This window comes from Chlorocebus sabaeus, chromosome 1, assembly GCF_047675955.1.
Source record: "Chlorocebus sabaeus isolate Y175 chromosome 1, mChlSab1.0.hap1, whole genome shotgun sequence".
In the NCBI taxonomy this organism is placed as follows: Eukaryota; Metazoa; Chordata; class Mammalia; order Primates; family Cercopithecidae; genus Chlorocebus; species Chlorocebus sabaeus.
The window spans coordinates 75,253,578-75,274,543 of record NC_132904.1 but is presented as its reverse complement, the minus strand read 5'-3'; the positions used below and the strand labels follow the sequence as shown (position 1 = coordinate 75,274,543).

General features: G+C 44.9%; 1 protein-coding gene across 17 annotated transcripts in view; it reads left to right on the top strand.

Moving 5' to 3' along the window:
- TENM4 (teneurin transmembrane protein 4) overlaps positions 1 to 20,966 on the top strand; it is a 3,083,677-nt gene that overhangs the window by 3,009,957 nt on the left and 52,754 nt on the right. For 15 of the 17 annotated variants that reach the window (XM_073019796.1, XM_073019792.1, XM_073019798.1 and 12 more), the window contains 6 exons: positions 43 to 304; positions 3,307 to 3,574; positions 6,781 to 6,924; positions 10,033 to 10,282; positions 12,554 to 12,574; positions 20,199 to 20,431. In XM_073019796.1, the coding sequence (XP_072875897.1) occupies positions 43 to 304; positions 3,307 to 3,574; positions 6,781 to 6,924; positions 10,033 to 10,282; positions 12,554 to 12,574; positions 20,199 to 20,431 (1,178 nt within the window). The remainder of the gene's footprint in view (positions 1 to 42; positions 305 to 3,306; positions 3,575 to 6,780; positions 6,925 to 10,032; positions 10,283 to 12,553; positions 12,575 to 20,198; positions 20,432 to 20,966) is intronic. The other 2 variants (XM_073019809.1, XM_073019815.1) reach the window with 1 other exon arrangement.

Below are 20,966 nucleotides of genomic sequence, written 5' to 3'. Positions count from 1 at the left end.
TTTCTGCTCCCCATCCCTTCTCAACCTTCCCCTCCCAAACAGCTTTGACTTGGTGACAAATGGCGGCATCTCCATCATCCTGCGGTTCGAGCGGGCACCTTTCATCACACAGGAGCACACCCTCTGGCTGCCATGGGATCGCTTCTTTGTCATGGAAACCATCATCATGAGACATGAGGAGAATGAGATTCCCAGCTGTGATCTGAGCAATTTTGCCCGCCCCAACCCTGTCGTCTCTCCATCCCCACTGACATCCTTCGCCAGCTCCTGTGCAGAGAAAGGCCCCATTGTGCCAGAAATTCAGGTACCCAGCTTTCCTAACTGCATTCCACCACACTTTTATTTCATTCTGGGAGTGGAAGAGGATCTCAGAGACAGTGGAAAGAGAGAAAACACCTCTGTAGGGCTTGGGTCAGGTCCTATCAGCCTGTTATGCAAAATCCAGCCACCATACCCCACAACGGGCATGGTGTAAGGGCATGAGGGGCACCCCTCTTACAGACAGAAAACACTTGAGCACCTGGAACTGCCTAGCACACTCTGGCTTATACTAAATTCTCTCTGTCTTTCCACTCTCCTGGTTAGTTCACTTCTGCCTACTTTCCTTTTCCCCAGCATCCTGTGTTCCTCTCTCATTATTTCTGTTAAAAATATTTAAAATAAATGGTCCTATCAAGAGGAAGGAGCCAAAGGATCCCGAACAGTGAGCATTATAATAAAGATTAAATGAGAAAAATATATATGAGGTGCTTAGCACAATGTCTGTCACCTAATAAGTACTCAATAAATTTTAGCTGTTATTATTAAGATTATTTAACACACGCCACCTTCACGCCAATTAAGGCCTTGGCTCAAATCTATATATACAACTGCTTTACTTAACTGTCATTAAAAGAAGGTAATTGGGAAAGATGCATTTTAATCTGATGGAAATCAAGATAGATATTTTCGCCTAACAAAGCTCCGCTAGTTGAATTTCCTTCGCTGTCCCCAGCCCAGTTTCTAACGGCAGCAGCGAAGGCCTGAGGAAGAGGAGAGATGTCAGTGCAGAAGCCCAGGAGAAGTCCTGGCTGTCTCACCTGCCCGAGGAGAACTCAGGCGATGTGCCTATTAATAGATTGCGGGTGCTGGTGGAGCAGGGAGTTTATACATTTTTGTGTGTCTGTTTCATGCCTGGCTGAGCAAACACCTTTCCGTGCATACCCTGTTCAGTGGCTTCTGATGCCAGCCAACAAGAAGGACATACAATCATTCCGAAATTCGCATTGCACTCACAGGTTGAAACCTCCTTTTCAGAGATTCAGCGCCTGTCTCCCATCTCAACTACCAGGCTGACCTTTCTTATGAAATGGTTGTCAGTGGAGACAGAGCTTGCTGGAGAGAAGTAATTTGTTACTCAACCCTGGCTCAGCTCCAGCTAAACATTTTTCCCAGGAGCAGGGACTCTGGAACAAATGGGGTTAAAGGTCGCACCCTCTTTACAGTGCTCCCTGAGCTGGGTGCCTGCACATTCAGTTAGGGCAAAAACCTTGCTTATTATCAGATTCATAAAATACACATAAACAAACTCTTGGATTTTCCCAGTCCTCTCATAGGTTAGCCTTTGCAAGTGCTGGGAGATATGAATTTTAAAGGGTATGTTAAAGAAGGTAAATATTTTGGCCGGGCGCGGTGGCTCAAGCCTGTAATCCCAGCACTTTGGGAGGCCGAGACGGGCGGATCACGAGGTCAGGAGATCAAGACCATCCTGGCTAACCCGGTGAAACCCCGTCTCTACTAAAAAATACAAAAATCTAGCCGGGCGAGGTGGCAGGCGCCTATAGTCCCAGCTACTCGGGAGGCTGAGGCAGGAGAATGGCGTGAACCCGGGAGGCGGAGCTTGCAGTGAGCTGAGATCCGGCCACTGCACTCCAGCCTGGGCGACAGAGCGAAACTCCGCCTCAAAAAAAAAAAAAAAAAAAAAAAAAAAAAAAAAAAAAAAGAAGGTAAATATTTTTCAGAGCATCAGGATGGCACTTCAGTCATGCCAGGGGCTCACCAGGGTATGAGTCCTGCTTTGCCTTGAACTTGTAAGCTATAGTTTAGGAAGATTGCCTTGGTTTAAACCCAATCCCTAAAATGTCCTGTGTTCAGGAGAATGAGGTGAGGGTAAGCGTTCACACTTGTCTATGAAATGGACAGGATGAAAAAGGCCCACATCCACTGTAAACATAGGGTAGAATAGCCATTGTCCCTTGAATAGATATATTAGCCTCAATCGATTTAATGTTCCTATCTTGAAACAGAGCCCAGAGCATCAAGCTGATAAAGTTGTCTGCTTTTGCTGTCTGCCTGGGCATGCTGGCATTCATTTAAACTTTCCAACTTAGAACTGGACTCATTGCACCCAGTAGCTAAGTGACCTGAGCATTCCCCAGGTCACAGCCTTCCCCACTCAGTTCATCTGGCACTGCAGCTGGGGCCCAGAGTGGCCAGAAGCTCTATGCAGGCAGTCCAGCCTCTCTCTGTGGATGAGCTGGGGCTGTGAACCACAGGTCCTGCCAGGCTGTGGTCTCAACTCTGCATAATTATTTGTTTGGTCAATATCTCGTAGTCTCTGTTTAATTTCCTGAAAATGAAAGTCATTTGGAACAGATCTCATTTGAAGAAAGTTTTGAGAAAGAAACCATCCTTCCTGCTTAGGCATCTGGCCACAGCAGTCTTTCTTCATGACATCCCTGCTGCCAGCACCACCAGCAGCAGCAGCAGCACTGCATGCCACCTAACAACATTCCTGTGCTAGGCACTTTACCTATGTGACCTTTCTCAGTCCTCACACAAAGCCAGGGAGGAGACTGAGATTCAAAGTTTCCGTGAGCTTTCTAGGATAACACAGCTCATGAACTAGTAGCAATGTGATCTAAGTATTTTATATGCATATCCTATGTGTTCCTCTCAAAACTGCAATGAAATGAGTGCTGTCATCCCTGTTGTACAGAGCAGGAGGCTGAGGCTTGGCGAGGTGAGGTGACTTTTGCAAGGTCACCACATGAAAACTGGCCCCAGAAACCAGGTCCTCTGACATGTTTTACCCCTCCCCAATCTTTCTTCCATCTTGTTTATGTTTTTCCCTTCCTCCTCCTCCTCCTGCTTCTCTTCACCCTCTGCTTCCCCTCTTCTTTCCACTGTCTCCTCTTTTTTTCCCCCTGCTCTCTCCTGCCTTTCCCTCTACCTCCTAAACACCCAGAGTCCATGGGGCCACGCCATCTTTCCTCCACCGGGTGAGTTGATGACCATCCCTTGCTGTGATCTGCCTCTGCTTTCTAGGCTTTGCAGGAGGAAATCTCTATCGCTGGCTGCAAGATGAGGCTGAGCTACCTGAGCAGCCGGACCCCTGGCTACAAATCTGTCCTGAGGATCAGCCTCACCCACCCGACCATCCCCTTCAACCTCATGAAGGTGCACCTCATGGTAGCGGTGGAGGGCCGCCTCTTCAGGAAGTGGTTTGCTGCAGCCCCAGACCTGTCCTATTATTTCATTTGGGACAAGACAGACGTCTACAACCAGAAGGTGTTTGGGCTCTCAGAAGCCTTTGGTAAGCCTCCCAGCTGCAGGACTCAGAGAATAGCACTTGCAGGGGGCACTCTTTCTACCCCCTTGGTTCCTTTTTCCTTCCTTCCTCTTCTCAGATCAAAGTACCTAAGGCTTAATTGACCTTTAAGACCTGTTCGTGACTGGCCAAGACCTAAAAGAATGTACTGAAAGACCTGAGTGTGGAAAACTCGACCACTACAATAAGGCTACAGAACCAAAGGGCCCTGGAGAGTGCCGTACTGGCTTGTAAGGGGCTAAAAGAGGGCATGTGCCACAAAGGCAGGACCAGGTGGACATTGCCTGGCCACCCCACAGCCATCCTGTGGGAACTTACCCATTAAAATAGGAAAGCTAAAAAATTGTTTCTTTTTTTTTTTTTTTGAGGTGCAATAACTAAGATTCTTCCTCCATCAGAAATGCTTTTTGGCCTCTTTACCCAGTCAGAGAGGTCACCTCTTTGTTGTTGTTATTGCTGTCTCTTTGTAAGATGAAACAGAAGTTGGCTGTAACCTCACCTGGAGTCCCAGCCTCACTTGGCACTTGGGCTTCCAGGGGCTGGCTGTATGCATTTCTGCTTCCAGATTAGAGGAGGTCCCAGGAAGGGCTCAGAGCTGGACTCTTAGCAGGTCTAACCCTGCAGAGCTGATCCACCAAGCACTTAAGAGTAACCGTCCAGCAAATCCCTTCGCATCTTGAACCCCATTCCAATTTCATTCCCTTAGGTCCAGAAAAGGCAGAGATTCAGCAAAGGCAGAATGAGGAAGCAGAGAAGTAATGTTATTTAGAAAGGAAGAGAGGGAAGGAGAAAGAAGAAGAGGGGGAGGGAAGGAGGAACAGAGGCAGGGAAGGAAGAAGGAAAGAGGGAGGAAGGAGGGAAGGAGGAGAAGCAAGGAAGGGAGGGAGGGAGAGGGGGAAAAGAGAAGGAGAGGGTGGGAAGGAAATGAAAGAATGTTGCTTGAGCACCTGCTGTGGGCAATGTGCGCCCCTGTACATTAGCATCTCAGTTAATCCTTATACTCTGTGAGTCAAAAATTGTCACCCCCAAATTCTGCATGAAGTTGAGGCCCAGAGAAGTGAGATGACTTCTCAGTGACGCACGGCTAGGAAGGAACAGAGTTGGATTTATTCCAGATCTTTCCTATGGGTTCGCATCCCATCCTACTCAACAAGGGCACAGTGGGAGCAAAGGTGCCATCTCTCACTGTTTATGATCCCTTCTGTAGATCAAGCCACTTCTGTCATCTTTTTTAAAATGAGGCCTTATAACCTCTTGAGATAAAATGAGCACTTCTAGTGCCCACCAGTCAGTGAAAAAGGGAAGTGACTGGGTTGGAGTCACTTTCCTAAGATCACAAGTGACCAGTAAGAGGCATAGTGGCTGCTTAACGAACTCAAGGCCATGGGGAAGGGGTCACAGGGATGTCTTCCAGCCCAATGCCCTGTTGCCATAAATGGTCGGCAGTCTTTTGTGGCATCTACAAGAAACTTTAAGGAGCTGCTCAATTGTTAATTCCTGTCTCGAGCATGTAGTAAGATACTGTCCACTGGAAAATAGTGCCTGCCCAGAAAGACGCTTGGAAGAAATAACATTCCTGTCTCTGCTGGTTCCTTTCCATAGTCCAGTTACAGGGCTTTTTATACACCCAGGGTCAGGGAGGCTGTCATGTTTAGCCTTCATCCCAGTGACCTTCTAAGGGGTCCTGGATTTATGAAACAAGTAATTCCAGGGGATTTCCAAGCTTTGAAACCTCAAAGCAACTTCCAGCTTTTTAAAAGTAATCCAACTAAGTTCCTTTTCTATATATTCATTATAAATGATTTTAAATATTTTTCCTAATTTAAAAAACACCATAGTCATTAATAAAAATTTGAAAAATGGACAAAAATAGAAAAAAGTCATATGTGATCATGTAAACAAATACTAGTTTTCTTTTTTCATGTGTAATTTCTTTTTATTTATTTATTTTTTTTGAGACAGAGTCTCGCTCTGTCGCCCAGGCTGGAGTGCAATGGTGCAGTCTCAGCTCACTGCAACCTCCACCTCCTGGGTTCAAGTGATTCTCCTGCCTCAGCCTCCCAAGTAGCTGGGACTACAGGCGCCCACCACCACGCCCAACTAATTTTTGTATTTTTAGTAGAGACGAAGTTTCACCGTGTTAGCCAGGATGGTCTCGATCTCCTGACCTCGTGATCTGCCTGCCTCAGCCTTCCAAAGTGCTGGGATTACAGGCATGAGCCACCGCGCCCGGCCTGTAATTTCTTTTAACGCAGAAATACCATATATAAACAGTCTTTTCAACTGAGCATTGCTCCATAAGCATTTCCCAGGTCACCACATAATCTTCTTCACTGTGACTTCTGGTGGCTTCATAGTATTCCTACAGTGGATACACTTGGGTTTGCTCACCCTCTCACCCCTCTTGAACCTTTAGATTACACCTAATTTTCCAATATTATAAATAATGTTGTGGTGAAGACTTTTATGCACAAAGTATCTTCCATACTATATTAGTCCATTCTCATATTGTTATAAATACCTGAGACTGGGTAATTCATAAGAAAAAAGGTTGAATTGGCTCATGGTTCTGCAGGCTGTACAGGAAGCCTGGCAGCATCTGCTTCCGGGGAGGCCTCAGGGAGCTTTGACTCATGGCAATACGCAAAGCGGGAGCAGCCGTCTTACATGGCAGGAGCAGGACCTGGGTTGGTGGGAGGAGGTGCTACATACTTTTAAATATCCAGATCTCGGGAGAACTCACTCACCATCATGAGAACAGCACAAAGAGGATGGTGCCGAGCCATTCATGAGCATCCACCCCATGATCCGATCACCTCCCACCAGGCCCCACCTCCAACACTGGGGATTACAATTAAACCTGAGATTTGGGTTGGGAACACAGAAACAAACCCTATCACATACTAAAGATTATTTCCTTGGAAGGGATTCACCTAGATCCTTTTAATGTAATTGGTACATTTATTTTAACTTTTCCTCAAATGTAAAATTGCTCTTCCAAAAAAAAAAAGAAAAAATTGTTAAGGCTCAGCAATCTTGTGTTAGTATTTCACATAGTTCTGGTTGCCACTTAGAAATATGATCCTTTTTTCCTCTTCTACAAAAGATAAGCCAGGGGCCTTGCCTACAGGTCTAAAGGCCAAAGAGTGGCTTAGCTCACTTGTGCATTTTGCCTCTTCTGTCACTTATAGTGTCTGTGGGTTATGAATATGAATCCTGCCCGGATCTAATCCTGTGGGAAAAAAGAACAGCAGTGCTGCAGGGCTATGAAATTGATGCGTCCAAGCTTGGAGGATGGAGCCTAGACAAACATCATGCCCTCAACATTCAAAGTGGTAAGTGGATTAATAGAATTACTTGAACCAGGCTGGGGTGGAACCTTGTCTCATATCCCTTGTGCCCTGCCAAACAAAAAATTCGCACTTTGAATCCCATAGGCTCCTATGTGATCAGGGAACTCAATCAACAGATATTGCTTGGATACTTCCTTTGAGCCTGTCACTGTGCTAGGCACTGGGGATGTAGAAATGAATGGCCTCAAGACTTTATGCCTGTGAGACACAAATACTCGCCAGGCAGTTTCAATGTTGCGCCACATCACAGGGCACTATGAAGGCTAGAAGAAGAGCACCTCACCTGGCGTCTTGGTTCATCAATGTGTCCCTTTGGCAAGAACTCCTGAACTGAGTCTCAGATGGTCTATAGGATTAGCCCTGTGTATCAAGTAGGGAGAACACTCTAGGCAGAGGGCATAGTATGTGCCAAGGCACTGAAGCCTAAAAGAAGAGTCACTGGAGAGAAGGTTCATTGTGATTTAAGCAGAGAATGACATGAAGGGAACAGCAAGAGACAGAGCTTGGGTGTGAGCAGCTGGAGCCCAGGGTAAGAAGATTAGGACTTTCAACTACATGCAAGGCAAATGTCAAGCCTCTGCAGGGACTAAAGAATGCGAGTGGCACCATCAGATCTGTATTATAGATAACTCACTCTGACCATGAGCTGGGATGGGACAACTAAATATGGTAATGATGTCAGATATCACCTGCCTGATCTAAAAAGGCAGTGAATGCCCATCAAAGCCACAGCTTGTTTTGGGGGAAATTGACAAACTAATTATAAAATTTATGATAGAATACAGACTTGCAAATAGCTAATGCAGCCTTTAAGAACAAAGAAGAGGGACTCACCAAATATCTATATTTATAGCTATCCTAGAAAAACCATATTATCTGAAACTGTGTGGTGCTGGCACAGGAACAGATAAATTGATTCCATGGAATAGAACGCATTCAGAAACTGACCTGGGAAGAGTAATAAAACTAGGCTTTGGCCCCAAGTTTCAGAAAAGCCAAAATAACAGAATTGGAAATAAAGTTTCCTTCTCACTCACTTCACTTCCCACTCTGTAAGTCTGGAGGCAGATAATCCAGGGCTGCAGGGTCTGAGACCCAGGCTCCTCTCTCTATGCTCCACTCGGGCTTTCGTCTCCAAAATCATGATCCAAGGGGACCACTTCAGGTCCAGCCTTTACATCCACTTTCCAGTCAGCAGGAAGGAGGTCAAGGATGAAGAGCAAGTCCCTTGCATTGTAAGGTCACTTCCCAGCAGCTGCTCATATCACTTCTACTTACATGCCATTGCAAGAACCTAGTTGTGGATGTGGCTGCCCTGGAGCCAGGGATCATGGTCTGTTCTAGGCAGTCATGTGCCCAACTAAATAGCAGGGATTCTGTAACTGCAAAAGAAGGAAAGGGTGGATAGGATGGATGTCAGTCGGCAAGGAGAATTTTTTGCCACATACCATGTATATATAAGAACTTGGAACATGACAGAGATAGCATCACATATCAGTGGAGAATGGATAGGTGTTTTAGAACTTAGTATTGGGAAAATTGGCTCAATATGTAGAGACAAATGAAGTCCTCACTTCACACTGTATACAAAATGAATTCAGATGTTTTCTTAAACATCTCAATGTGAAAGATAACACTTTAAATTTGATGGAAGAAAATATTTAAAAGGCCAGGCACCATGGCTCATGCCTATAATCCCAGTACTTTGGGAAGCCAAGGCGAGAGGATCGCTTGAGGCCAGGAGTTTGAGACTAACCTGGGCAACATAGTGAGACCCCATATCTACTAAAATAATTTTTTTAAAAAAAATTAGCTGGGTGTGGTGGCACATGCTTGTGGTCCCTGCTACTCAGGAGGCTGAAGTGGGAGGATCACTTGAGCCCAGGAGTTCAAGGCTACAGTGAGCTGAGAACATACCACTACACTCTAGCCTGGGCAACAGAGTGAGACCCTGGCTCAATTTAAAAGAAAAAGAAAGAAAGAAAAGAAAAAAGAGAAAGAGAGGGAGGGGAGGGGAGGAGAGGGGAGGGGAGGGGAGAGGAGGAGAGGGAGAAATTAGTAAAGTACTTATAAAAATCTCAGGAAAGGATTGCCTAAAACCTAACAAAGCACAAACTTTAAGGTAGAAAAATGATTGATTAGAGTACATAAAAAGTAAAGGTATCCGTTGAACAAAGGACAGCTTTGACAAAGCTAACACGTAACAGTTTGGGAGACAATCCTGATTATCTGTAAGAGCACAGCTCACTCGGGCTTCAGTATGGAAGAGGTGAGGCAGCGGGCAGAGGATCCAGTTTGGAGGCTGTGAAGTGTGCAGGAAGAAAAGGAGGATCCAGACTAAAAAGAAACAGGATAGATGTAGGAAGAAACTTTGGAGTCATTGAGGTTAATCCCCTCATTTTGTTGGTGGGGAAACAGGCCTAGGGGCAGTTAAAGCAGTAAAGAGACCTATACAGGAGCTGGGATCAGCCCATTAATAACAAAGCCAGGTAAAAACCTGTCGCTTCTTGACTCTCCTTTGGTGAGAAGAGACTGTGAGTTTCACTCATTCATTTCTATAAACATTCATTGGCATCTACTCTATCAAGCTCTGTGCTAAGCACTGGGGATACAGAAAGGAAAAAGACATAGTCTCCACACTTGAAATGGTATCAGTTGAAAGAGAAAAACAGGTAAGTGTGATAAATAATTCATGCTATCTTATAGCTATGGACTGGGTACAGGAGATATGGACAACCTACCTGAGAGGCAGTATAGGTGAATGGCTAAGGGCCCAGACTCTGGAGCTCTTCCACTTACCGTCTGTGTGACCTTGGGTAAGGTCGGTTAAGCTACCTAGACAGTCCCCCGTTACAATAGGGATAATAATAGTACCTATCTTATAGAGCTTTGGAGTGAATTAAATCCGTATGACTTGTTTAGGACACTCTGGGTTCCATTAGGGGGTGAGGCAAAGCCTTGGGCTATGAGCCTGGAAATGGTCGATGGAGATCTTGCATGCCTTGCAAAATCAGGGTGACTCTGTGGTCAACCACGGGAAAAGATACCCATTTCCTGCTCCATAGGCAATTCTGTTTTTCCTCGTCCCAGGCATCCTGCACAAAGGGAATGGGGAGAACCAGTTTGTGTCTCAGCAGCCGCCTGTCATCGGGAGCATCATGGGCAATGGACGCCGGAGAAGCATCTCCTGCCCCAGCTGCAATGGCCTTGCTGACGGCAACAAGCTCCTGGCCCCAGTGGCCCTCACCTGTGGCTCCGATGGGAGCCTCTATGTGGGTGATTTCAACTACATTAGAAGGATCTTCCCCTCTGGAAATGTCACCAACATCCTAGAGTTGAGGTATGTAAGGTGATGCTTTCTTCATAGTTTGTAATAACGTCCCTTTGCCATCCTTTGGGCCCCACCACATTACCTGCTGAGCCCAGGGATGGGACAGAGCCTCACCTATCAGACTCTGGGACTTTTCACCTCCCAGCTCAAGCAGCTGCTGCTTCCCCAGTGCACTGCAGTGAAGACAAGCCACCTAGGACAGGGAGATGTCCCCGGCATCCAGAGTACATCTGTGACGTAGACGGCTGCTAGCAGCCAAACGTTAGACTCCTTGGAAGCCACTGAATCTTCTTTCTGTTTCCTAGAACTAAACTGATTAGAATGAGTCACATGAACCTTTTTTATAAAAACAAGGGGCTGGGTGCCATTGCTCATACCTGTAATCCTAGCACTTTGGAAGACCAAAGCAGAAGGATCACTTGAGGCCAGGAGTTTGAGATCAGCTTGTGCAACCTGACAAGACCCCCATCTCTGCAAAAAATAATTTTAAAAATTAGCTGGGTGTGGTGGCACCTGCCTGTAGTCCTAGCTACTCAGGAGGTTGAGGCAGGAGGATCCCTCGAGCCCAAGGGCAGTTCCCTTCAACGGACCAATATCGAGATAACTGACCTCTCTGCTCCTCAGGTGCTGCAGAAGCAGCTGAGTCAGCCTCTTTCCCCATCCTGACCCTGAGTGATGGAGCACAGCCATGCTTATAGCTCAGGGAAGGACATGATATGTTGGATTTTTCTCTATGCCTCCCTAACCTAGATCATTTTAGAACCAGGGCACTGTCATAGGGTGGGCTCAGGAGTCATGGAAGAGCTGTGCTTTAGAGATAAGGGAGCCTTACACTCCCTTTCAAGAGGAATTGCACCAAGTTCCCTCCCAACTCTTTTAGGGAATGGAATCTGCCTGTCTTCTGGGCCAGGGTCCATGTGAGCAGGACAGGCCCTAGAGCTGGAAAGCCTTCCTCCACAGTGGGCAGGGGAAAAGAAAACTCACTTTTGCTGAGTTCCTACTATTTGCCAAGCATAACAATTCTGTAAGGCGTTTATTATTATCCCCCTTTGGTAAATGAAAAGATGGAGGCTTAGGGAATTTAAAGAACCTGCCTGAGGTCCAGCTTCTAAAATGGTGGACCCAAATCCAGAGATCATTACACACCTCTGCCTCACCAAAGCCTTGTCACCTGGCCCAATGAGGGCCGCTTCAACTTAATGCCTTGTTAAGTTCCTCCCTGGAGGTAAGGTCCTGCTGCAAGAATCTCACTCTGCAGCGCACGTGTGAAAGGAAGGCAGGGCCAACAGCCATAAGCCCTAAAGAGAAGGGTTAGTATCGGCCCCACACACAGGGCCAGACAAGCACACACACGGTAGGTTCACAGGAAATCAGCTATCGGCTGAATGAGAAGAGGACCACCAGTGGAACATTCTCTGCCCTTCTTCTGTCTATTATGAGTCTGACTGGCACAGACATCTGTCAAGGAAGAAGGATCCTTTGAGCATATTTGTGTCAGTCAACTGCGTATATGGACCACAAAAGAAAGCGCCGTGGATGAGGAAATCAGCTCGCCTCGGCAGAGAAGCTGTACAACTTTGGACAAATCACTGAACCTCCCTGGACCTCTGTTTTCACCTCTTTCCAATAAGAGACCCCATTTTCCCTGCCTCCCTCCTGTAGTTGTTGGGGAGATCATGACAGTGGGTAAGGAAGGGAGATATAAGTAAAATTAGAAAAAAATAAATTTAGAAGTATATTATCATTTTGATATATTTTTTCTTCTAGTCTTTTTTTTCCTAGGACTGTTCCTGTGTCATACCCTCCCTTCTAATTATAGTCTATCTCCAATTCTGTATTCTTTTATGAGGAGGCTCCTGGGAAGTGACCCAAGTTTGGGTAACTTTTTGTAGGGAAGTGTGCACGTGGAGACGCAGAGCAGTAAGCCTGTGTATCTCTGGGTATGTGTCCATACAGAGGAGAGAATCCACCATTCCAATCCCTGTCTTAGCCCTTGTTAAAGCAGCAGAATGTGTCAACCTAGTCCTCTTCCCCCAAAGTCAGCAGTAGTGGTGCAGGCGAAACCATGCCTCTTCTGTGATATGTACTGCTTGTAAGTGAACTTACTGACAAGTAATATCCAATATAAAATACATCAGTGTCATAGCTGCTAAGTCTTTATTTATTATAGTATCATATAGCACCATTGCTGTCAAGTTTTCAGGCTGCTAATAATGCTTCTAACCCTGCTGCTAACACCTCATTCTTTCTTCTATTCCCTGCTCTCCTGTCTTCTGTCAGAAATAAAGATTTCAGACATAGGTAAGCCAACCAGTGGAGAATTTCCTGCCTCACCCTTGCCTTGTTGCATGCTGTATGGTAAGCTGCATGTGTCAATTTCAGATGGCTGTATGGCAAAATAATCCTGTGTGACTGGAACTGATTGGGGCAATCAGTTGCAATGGGAGGAAGTCATTAATAATGGCAGCAATGCGTGGCAGGAGCCTGAACTCCTTGGATCTGTTGCAAAGTGAGGCAGTTACTTTGATAGTCTAAAAGTAATATGGGAAAGAATTTGAACCTTGGAATAGTAATTTGAGTGCTACAGCCTGCTTATCCTTAGAATAAATGAGGATGTCATCCTAACTGCATTGAGCAACTTTGATGGTCATGATAGGAAGTCCTGAGAACATCTTGATCAGGTGAACAATCTGGAAGAAGACAGGTTTCACATTTACACTTCTGTGGGCATTCAAGGTGCCTCAGCTTAGGGATGCCAGGCAACCCCACCCAAAAGGCTTGCCATCAAGGAGAAAGCAGACTCCCGGAACCAACTGCAGAGATCAATCCCCAAATAGGAACTTTGTCCCAGAGTAGGTTTGTCATGTAGACTCACAGCGACATGCAGTAAACAGAAATGGGTCTAGTCAAGCACACCGAGAGAAGTGTCTGCCTGTCAGCATCACCTGTCACTATGGCATTCACCTGACTCCTGGACAGCAGTCACCCAGGTGTCCCCTGACCTCACACACATTGTGGTGACTTGAAAAGTAACCATGGGCAGATGGAGGTGTGGCTTGCATGGCCACAGAAGTGGCTCTCAGTTATCTAACTGTGGCTCTGATCAAAGTGGCATGGGAGTGGTGCTAAGTTTGGATGAAAGAAAGTCTTAGGGATGGTGGAAAGAGTCAGACAGACCCAGAATCCAATAATGATTCTATCTCTTTCGATAGAAGTAGCTGCATTATTCGTGTAATAATTGTATGTGTTATTCTAAGATAATATTTATTATATAAGTAGTAAATATTATAATTATTTAATAATTAACATGTATAGAGCATTTACTTTGTAGCAGATAGAGGGTTATGTGCTTTACATGGATTGTAGCATTCTATCCCCAAACCACTCTGTGAAGTAGATATCCATGATTACATCCAATAGACAGACGAGAAAACTGAAGTTCCCCAATTATGTGGCCTTGAAAAAATGCCTTCATCTCTCTAAGCTTTAGTTTCTAACATAAGGTTAATAAAATCTCCCTTGGAGTGTTGTTGTAATGATCACAGAAGATGTTTGTAAACTATTCAGTACTTTCAGGCACAGGGAGGAGCTCCAGAAATAGTAGTAATGGTAATAATAATGATAACATCCTATAGAGTTAACAGTATTATAATTTATTATCATAACAATTCGTATCATATGATAATGATGATGTCTCCATCTTTCCCAAAAAGGAATTAAATCCTCTTACACCCAAAGACACATGTATTAAAGTAAATCAAATAGAAATTGGTAACAAAAGAAAAAAGGAGGAAACATATATGTGATTATTTATTAGATTAAGCTCTGAGCTTCCTGGCAGCCAGTGTAAATAAGAAAACATAATTATTTTCATACTTTATAGTATCAGAAATTGAAAACTTGCCCATTTCTCACCAGAGAAATTTTTTTTCCTGACACTGAAATCTGAGATTTTCAATGAGTTTTTTATAGATGATACTGAACTATGTAATGGTCCATGCCTTCAACTTCAGTTGTACAGAAAACACAGAAGTACATTTCACATGAAGGTCTTGAATTAAAGCCTAGCATTTAATGTTGAAACATCCAGTTAGTGGTGGCGGCTGCATGGGACGCAGCCATGACCCACGGGGACATAGCTGGGAAGAGTCAGGAGGCCAGGTGCTGTCCAGCCCTGCTACACATTCACCATGTGGCCTTGGGCTGGTTACCTGGTGTTTCTGGTTTCCAGTCTCATCTATAAACTGAAAGAGTTGTGGTTTGGAAACATTTTGCTTCTGGATGTTCAGTGATCTTTTTATATATTCATGGTATGACTTTAAACCCTTCATCAATTCATTGTTTTCTTGGGCACTAAAAATTTTCTAAGATGAACCAAAGTAGAAAGGAAAAAATGAATCACTTTCTGCCTTGCAGTTTTCTAAAGACAACCAGAAGACAGAGAGCCTGGGTTCAGCTCTGATGTTAACTGCTACCTGGATATTGGCAAATCTCTTCCTCTCTCTGGGCTTCAGTGTCCCCATCAGTAAATGTTGGCGATGGATTTAAAAAATTATAGAGCTGTGTCTCTTCCTCCATTAACTGTCTCAGCCACTCCCAGTAATATGTCTGGCCCCGTGACTGGCAACTTTAGCCTGTGTGTGTGCTTCCCCGGAGCAGACTCATGTCTGCCTTTTGCTTTTCCAGCCTCAGTGCCAGCCTGCTGTGCCAGGCATGCTCAGTACAGAAACCTATAATCCACGGGGCATCTTCCTCTATGGACTCCTTCAGGAAACCAGCATCTTTGCCTCTTCCCAGAGCTCTTCCCTAGGGTCACAGAAGATGTTTAAAGCCTTTTCTTCAGAAGTACATTTGAACTCGTGTCCATCAAACCCAGCTACACATATTATATTAATTCAGAGCCCTTAACTGTCTCAGGAAATAGGTTGAGCAGGACAAAATAAAGTCTGACATACTTAGTGTTTCCATTATGCACCAAATCTTCTAGAAGTTTCTAAAGGGACCAGCTTTGCTTAAAAGCTACCATTTACTGGGTATTTTATTTTTTAGTGGAACAGGCGCTATGCTCAGAGGTTTATATTCTTCATGTAATTTTGTCCTCAAAATAATCCTTTGAAATAGGTGTGACTGTCCCCATTTCTCAGCTTAAGAAAACTGAGGCTATGGAAGTGATGTGACCAGGGTCACTTAGCCAAGTGGATGGTAGAACTGGTATTTGAACCCTTGACTGTGTGGCTCTAGCACTCAAGCTCTTCCCACAGGTTCTGAGAACCAGGGAATCAAGTTCTGCCAGAGCTGCCAACTGCTGTGGTTGAAGGACACTCCTTTGCATGAGGCAGACCTTCCTTAGAGACAAAGAGAATTCTCACTTGGAAGCAAGTGAGCCTGTGTGTCCCTACAGACTCCTAGACTTCCAGCTACTACTGGGAAATTCCAAACACCATCCAGAATGAGAGCAGAGTGAAGCTTGGCTTCAGCTCATTAACTTCAGGAATGGTACTTGAAGGCCTCTTGATTTTACATCACTTCCAGAGAGACAAAAGTTATGTTTGAGGAACTAGAAAAGAATGTGGGTCCTCAGAGACTTCTACAGCAAACTGAAAATGAAATTGTGATCTTACTCTCTGTCCAGCCCTACTCAGGATACTGGGCATCAGAATTGAATCAGACATGGTCCGTTTCCAGGAAATGCTGCCTGTCCACACAACCAGGCCTGAGGCCTCCGCTGAAGGCTGTCTTCCATCTCATGCTCTGAGACATTGATTATTTGTAGAGTATTCTAAGGCCTTGCTGCTCAAAATACAGACAAGCAACATTGGTGTGCTCTGGGAATTGTTAGAAATGCGGACTCACAAGTTCTGCACCCCAGAACTAGGAATTGAAATGTGCGTTTTAGCAAAGGCTCCAGGTGGCACATTAAAGTTTAAAAAGAACTGCTTGAAGGCCATGGTTCCCAAATCTGGCTGTGCCTCCAAGCCACCTGGAGAGATCTCAAAGGTATAGATGCCCACGCCCTTCAATCATTATGGGTAAGACTATTTTTAAAGCTCTCCAGGCCATTCTGATGTGTAGCCATGTTTGAGAACCATCACTCTAAGATTGTTAGCAGTGAGCGTTTCCTATGTATACTCCAGCCAGGGAGGCTGATTTCCTTTCATAAATTCAGCAGAACTTTCCGGAATACTTATTCTGCATCAGCCCAGTGCAAAGCAGCAGAGACTGGTAATCAGTCCCTGCTCTTGAGGAGTTCAAGGTTTCATCCAAGAGACAGACGATTAAACAGAAAAGTTTAATTGGTGCTACAGATACTAAAAGTATAAACTTCGTAAGCTCTAGTAAAGACACAATGAAGGAAGAGGCCAGTTCTACCAGTGGGGAAGAAGTGGGGGTTCAGGAATGGCATTACAGATGAGCTGAACCTCAGAAGACGAGCAGGTACTCCCAGGTGAATATGGGTAGAGGAACTTTTTAGATTCTGAGCAGCAGGGTGGGGAAGTAGAAAGAACACAGACTTTGAAGTCAAGCAGAACTCGGTTGGAATTTCATCCTGCCGCTTAGGATTCTGTGGTCCCAGACAAGTCACTTCACCTCTTCCAGTCTCAGTTTTCTGAAATATAAGGGAGGAAAGTACCTACCTTATATGGTAGTTGTGAAGAAAATGAGGTCAAGTGCTAGTGCAGCGTCTGGGACAGAATAGACATCCCTAGGTGGTCACAGATGCATTCCTGTCTGTGGTAGTCATCTCTGCAGTTCTGTTCTGCAGACAGGTGGCGCTTCAGCCTAGTGGAGTCGAGATGGGCATCACAGACGCAGGTGCAGCTCCCAGTGCCGGGAGGCAGGAGGACTAAATGAGTTGAATGTTCAGAGAGCTCTGCAAACTAGAAAGGGCTGTTGAGATGTATAATTTCATTTGATCCTAATGACAAGCCTGTGAGCATAGCCGAGCAGGGACTTAGTCATTTGACAGCTAAGGGACCTACGATTTGGACTATTTAGGTGACTTGCCTAAATGAGAGCCCACACTTTCTAAGTTCAAAGCTAGCTGTTGTTTTCCCTATGCTTAACTTACCAGCAGACCTCAAATTTGTCCTTGGGCCAAAAGATGCAGCCACAGCTCTTATAGACTCTGGGATAATCCTGCCAGTGCCACCCTGTCCTGGAATTCACTGATCTGAGAAGTTCCACATGAATGACACTTCTCTGGAGCAGTGCAGGGAGACATGAGATGGAAACTCAGGGGGCTAATCTACATTGACAGGGCCCCTCGCCATACCCCTCACGGACCCTTTTCTGCTGAGGTAAATAGCACCAGTTTATCATGAGTGATGTACAAAGAAATGAGAAAAATCACCCCGCCTCAGAGCTGCCATCAGAAAAGCAAAAAGATCAAGGCTGCCCTAGCATTACACAGTAGGATCTAAGGTCACCGCATTTTATTTAGCCAGAATTGATGTCATCTGGGAAGATTAAATCTGTGCTACATTATAGGGTAAGTCACAGGGGACATTTCAAAACAGACAGGATACCTGTCCTGTTTACTGCTACCCCCAGAAGAGAAGTAAAAGAAGAGCTAAGTAATGCGAATGCAAACACTACGTAAGTAATCTAAAAATAGATATGCCATCTACTTAAAACAAGTGACTGCTATGGCCTAGAAGGCATGAAGCAGAACATTGGAAAAACAAAACTGAACAAAATCCAGTCTCTTCTCTTCAAGTATTGACGATCGGGTTTTGGAGGCACACACATAAATGAACAGTCACAGCATTATGTCCTATCATCCAGAAATGATGCACAGGAAGAAGGCTGGGGAAGATTTGCAGAGGAGGGAGCATTTGAACTGACAGGTGAAGGGTGAGTAGGAAAAGGGAGGCGTGGGGCATACTGCAGAGCAGGAGCAGCAGGTGTAGGCAGACTTGAGGCATGCTGCAGGGACAGGTCTGTGGCCAGGTGCAGGGTGTCTGGGAGGGGAGGGAGGATGGAAGGGTGGCGCAGCATAGCAGAAAGCTGGGATTTGTGCAGGGGCGGAGGAGGGGGGAAGCTCTTAACTTCTCTGTAAGATTAAGGAGTCCCAGAAGGGAAAGCATTGAAATGGCAGGTTGGTATTTGGGTTAGATCAAGAATGACTTGAAGAGGACCCAGGCTACAGGCAGAGAGACCTCCCCTTGGTTCGAGAAGGATGTGACAGGACAGTAGTTTTAGGGTTAGAGAGGAAGGACAGTTGGAGAAAATCCTATCAGGTTAGTTGAATTCAGTGAGAGAAAACCAAGGAAGGAAAGCCTTGGGTTTGGATGGCTGGCCCTTTTCGAGGTAGCCAGTCCTCAAGGACACTGTCCAAGGCAAGACACATTTATAATGACAAACCTGCCAGGGTCAGATTAAGACCTTCCATGACTTACGTACTGAAAAGATTATGGTGCCCCAGTCTTCATAGGGAATTCAAAAAACACCAATCTGTAAAATAAAATTTTGCTTTTCAAAAGGACCCAAAACTTACATACCTGATACATGCAAAATAGCTTCTTTCTAGACTTTTCAAATTATCTTGCTTTCGTCTTGAAGGGGGTCTGCAGTGCTCCGGCTCTGCTGGTGCTCTCATCACTGCTCAGTCTGTCCTGAGTCCCTTAGCACAGTTTATACCTCACTGTGCAGTGAAAATGGCCAGCACCAGGCCATCCAGTCCAAACAGAGAGAGCTTCCTTTGAATCAAAATACCTTCCGGAGACTTGGAAGGGGGTGCCAATATTGAGATGCAGTTTTAGGGCCCAGCGAATGTTCAGGCCATGCACAGGAACTTAAAATTAGCTTTTCAGAAGCACTAAGTTCAACTTCAATGTGCCCTAGACTTGAAAGAAATTATATATCAGTACCAGGGGATAAAAAATTTCAGGCTTAATAAGAGATATCTACTACATAGTCGTCTCCAAGTACAAGAAGAGACACAATCATTGGTAATTAAAATAATTATTATTGAGCATCTACTACACTATGCTACTTTGCATTTATTATTTTCTCTCTAATCTCCCCAATATACCGGCAAGGTAGCTGTTAACACCCCCATTTTGCACATAAAGACAATTCGAGAGCCAGGAGACCTGGTAACTTGCCCAAGTTGCAGAACCAGGAAATTACAGAGCTAGACTTGAAACCCAGACCGATCTGACTCGAAATCCTGTGCCTTTTCCTCACCCTGTGGCTAGAGGCAGTGCTTTGTCTCCTCAAGGCCTCTCTGTAGTCAAACTTCTCTCTGCTCTGTTGGCACAGCCTGCTCTTTATAACTGTTTTCCAGAAACAGAACCATCATTAGCACTGCTCTTCTGTGTTGCTTTTTTTCCTTGGGTTTCACTGCAAATTACAAACTAATCCTGCAGTTCATTTATATCTGACTGCCAGAGGGAGACTCCTGGGCTCCTGATAAGTGTAACATGAGTATCCACTGAAGACGGTGTTGATGCTGACCAGGAGTCAGAGCCAGCCAGGGTTTCATCCCTCAGTCCCAAGATGGAGATGAGGGATTGCTGTAAAAATCCTGTGGAAAAGGGCTTGTGTTTTTCAACTCTTGAAGTGTTTTTTGTAAGGTCAAGAGCATCCATGTTTCTAGCTTGAATGAACGGGACACCTATAGTAGGCTTCAGTGGTCATCTTCTTAAGAAAACATGTATTTAGCACCTGATACAAACATGGCACTGAGATGGTCATCTCAATCATTGCCAGTGGGTTTTTGCAAGAATAGTGGGTGGGAGGGATAGTTAAGCCAATGACTGAGGTTAGAAAAAATGGGGAACCATCACCCAAAATAGGGGCATCATCCCCATAAGACATTTTTGCTTTGGATTCTAAAGGGCCAGGGGTTCATCTGCACATCTCCAGCTACACATAGGAAAGAAGAAAATGCTCATCAGTTGGCCATGTCTTTGTTTTCTAGTCACAGTCCAGCACACAAATACTACCTGACCACAGACCCCATGAGCGGCGCCGTCTTCCTTTCTGACACCAACAGCCGGCGGGTCTTTAAAATCAAGTCCACTGTGGTGGTGAAGGACCTTGTCAAGAACTCTGAGGTGGTTGCGGGAACAGGTGACCAGTGCCTCCCCTTTGATGACACTCGCTGCGGGGATGGTGGGAAGGCCACAGAAGCCACACTCACCAATCCCAGGGGTAAGACCTTGCCTTAGAAATATTATCAATAACATTTATTGGAGTATTCTCCATTTCAGAAAAATATGCATGATTAATATTGCAAAAATATTCAGAAAATACCAAGAAATGTATGGAGGATGGTGAAAACTGAAAATTCCACCTGCCAAAAATACTCCCAGTTAACATTTCCTGTCTTCTCTGCTAGTCTTTTTTCAAAGTGTTTGTGTATATGTAGTGTTTACTAAAAACAAACAAAATGAGATCACATTAAGCAAACTGTTTTAGCAAACTGCTTTTTTTCCCTAAATGCTAGATCATTAACATTCCTCCATGTCATTAAATGTGTACTCATTTTTAGTGACTATATGGTATTCCAGCAAATAGATGTCCCAATCTTCTACTATTGGACATGTATGCTGTCTCTCATGTTATTGTTATACAAAAACATTTTAGTGTATCATGTTTTCATATGTTGATGTGCTATTGGGTGGGTTAACTGTAGGTCTCAATTCTGAGTCCCTGAAAAAGTTGAACCTCTAAATGCCTGCAATCA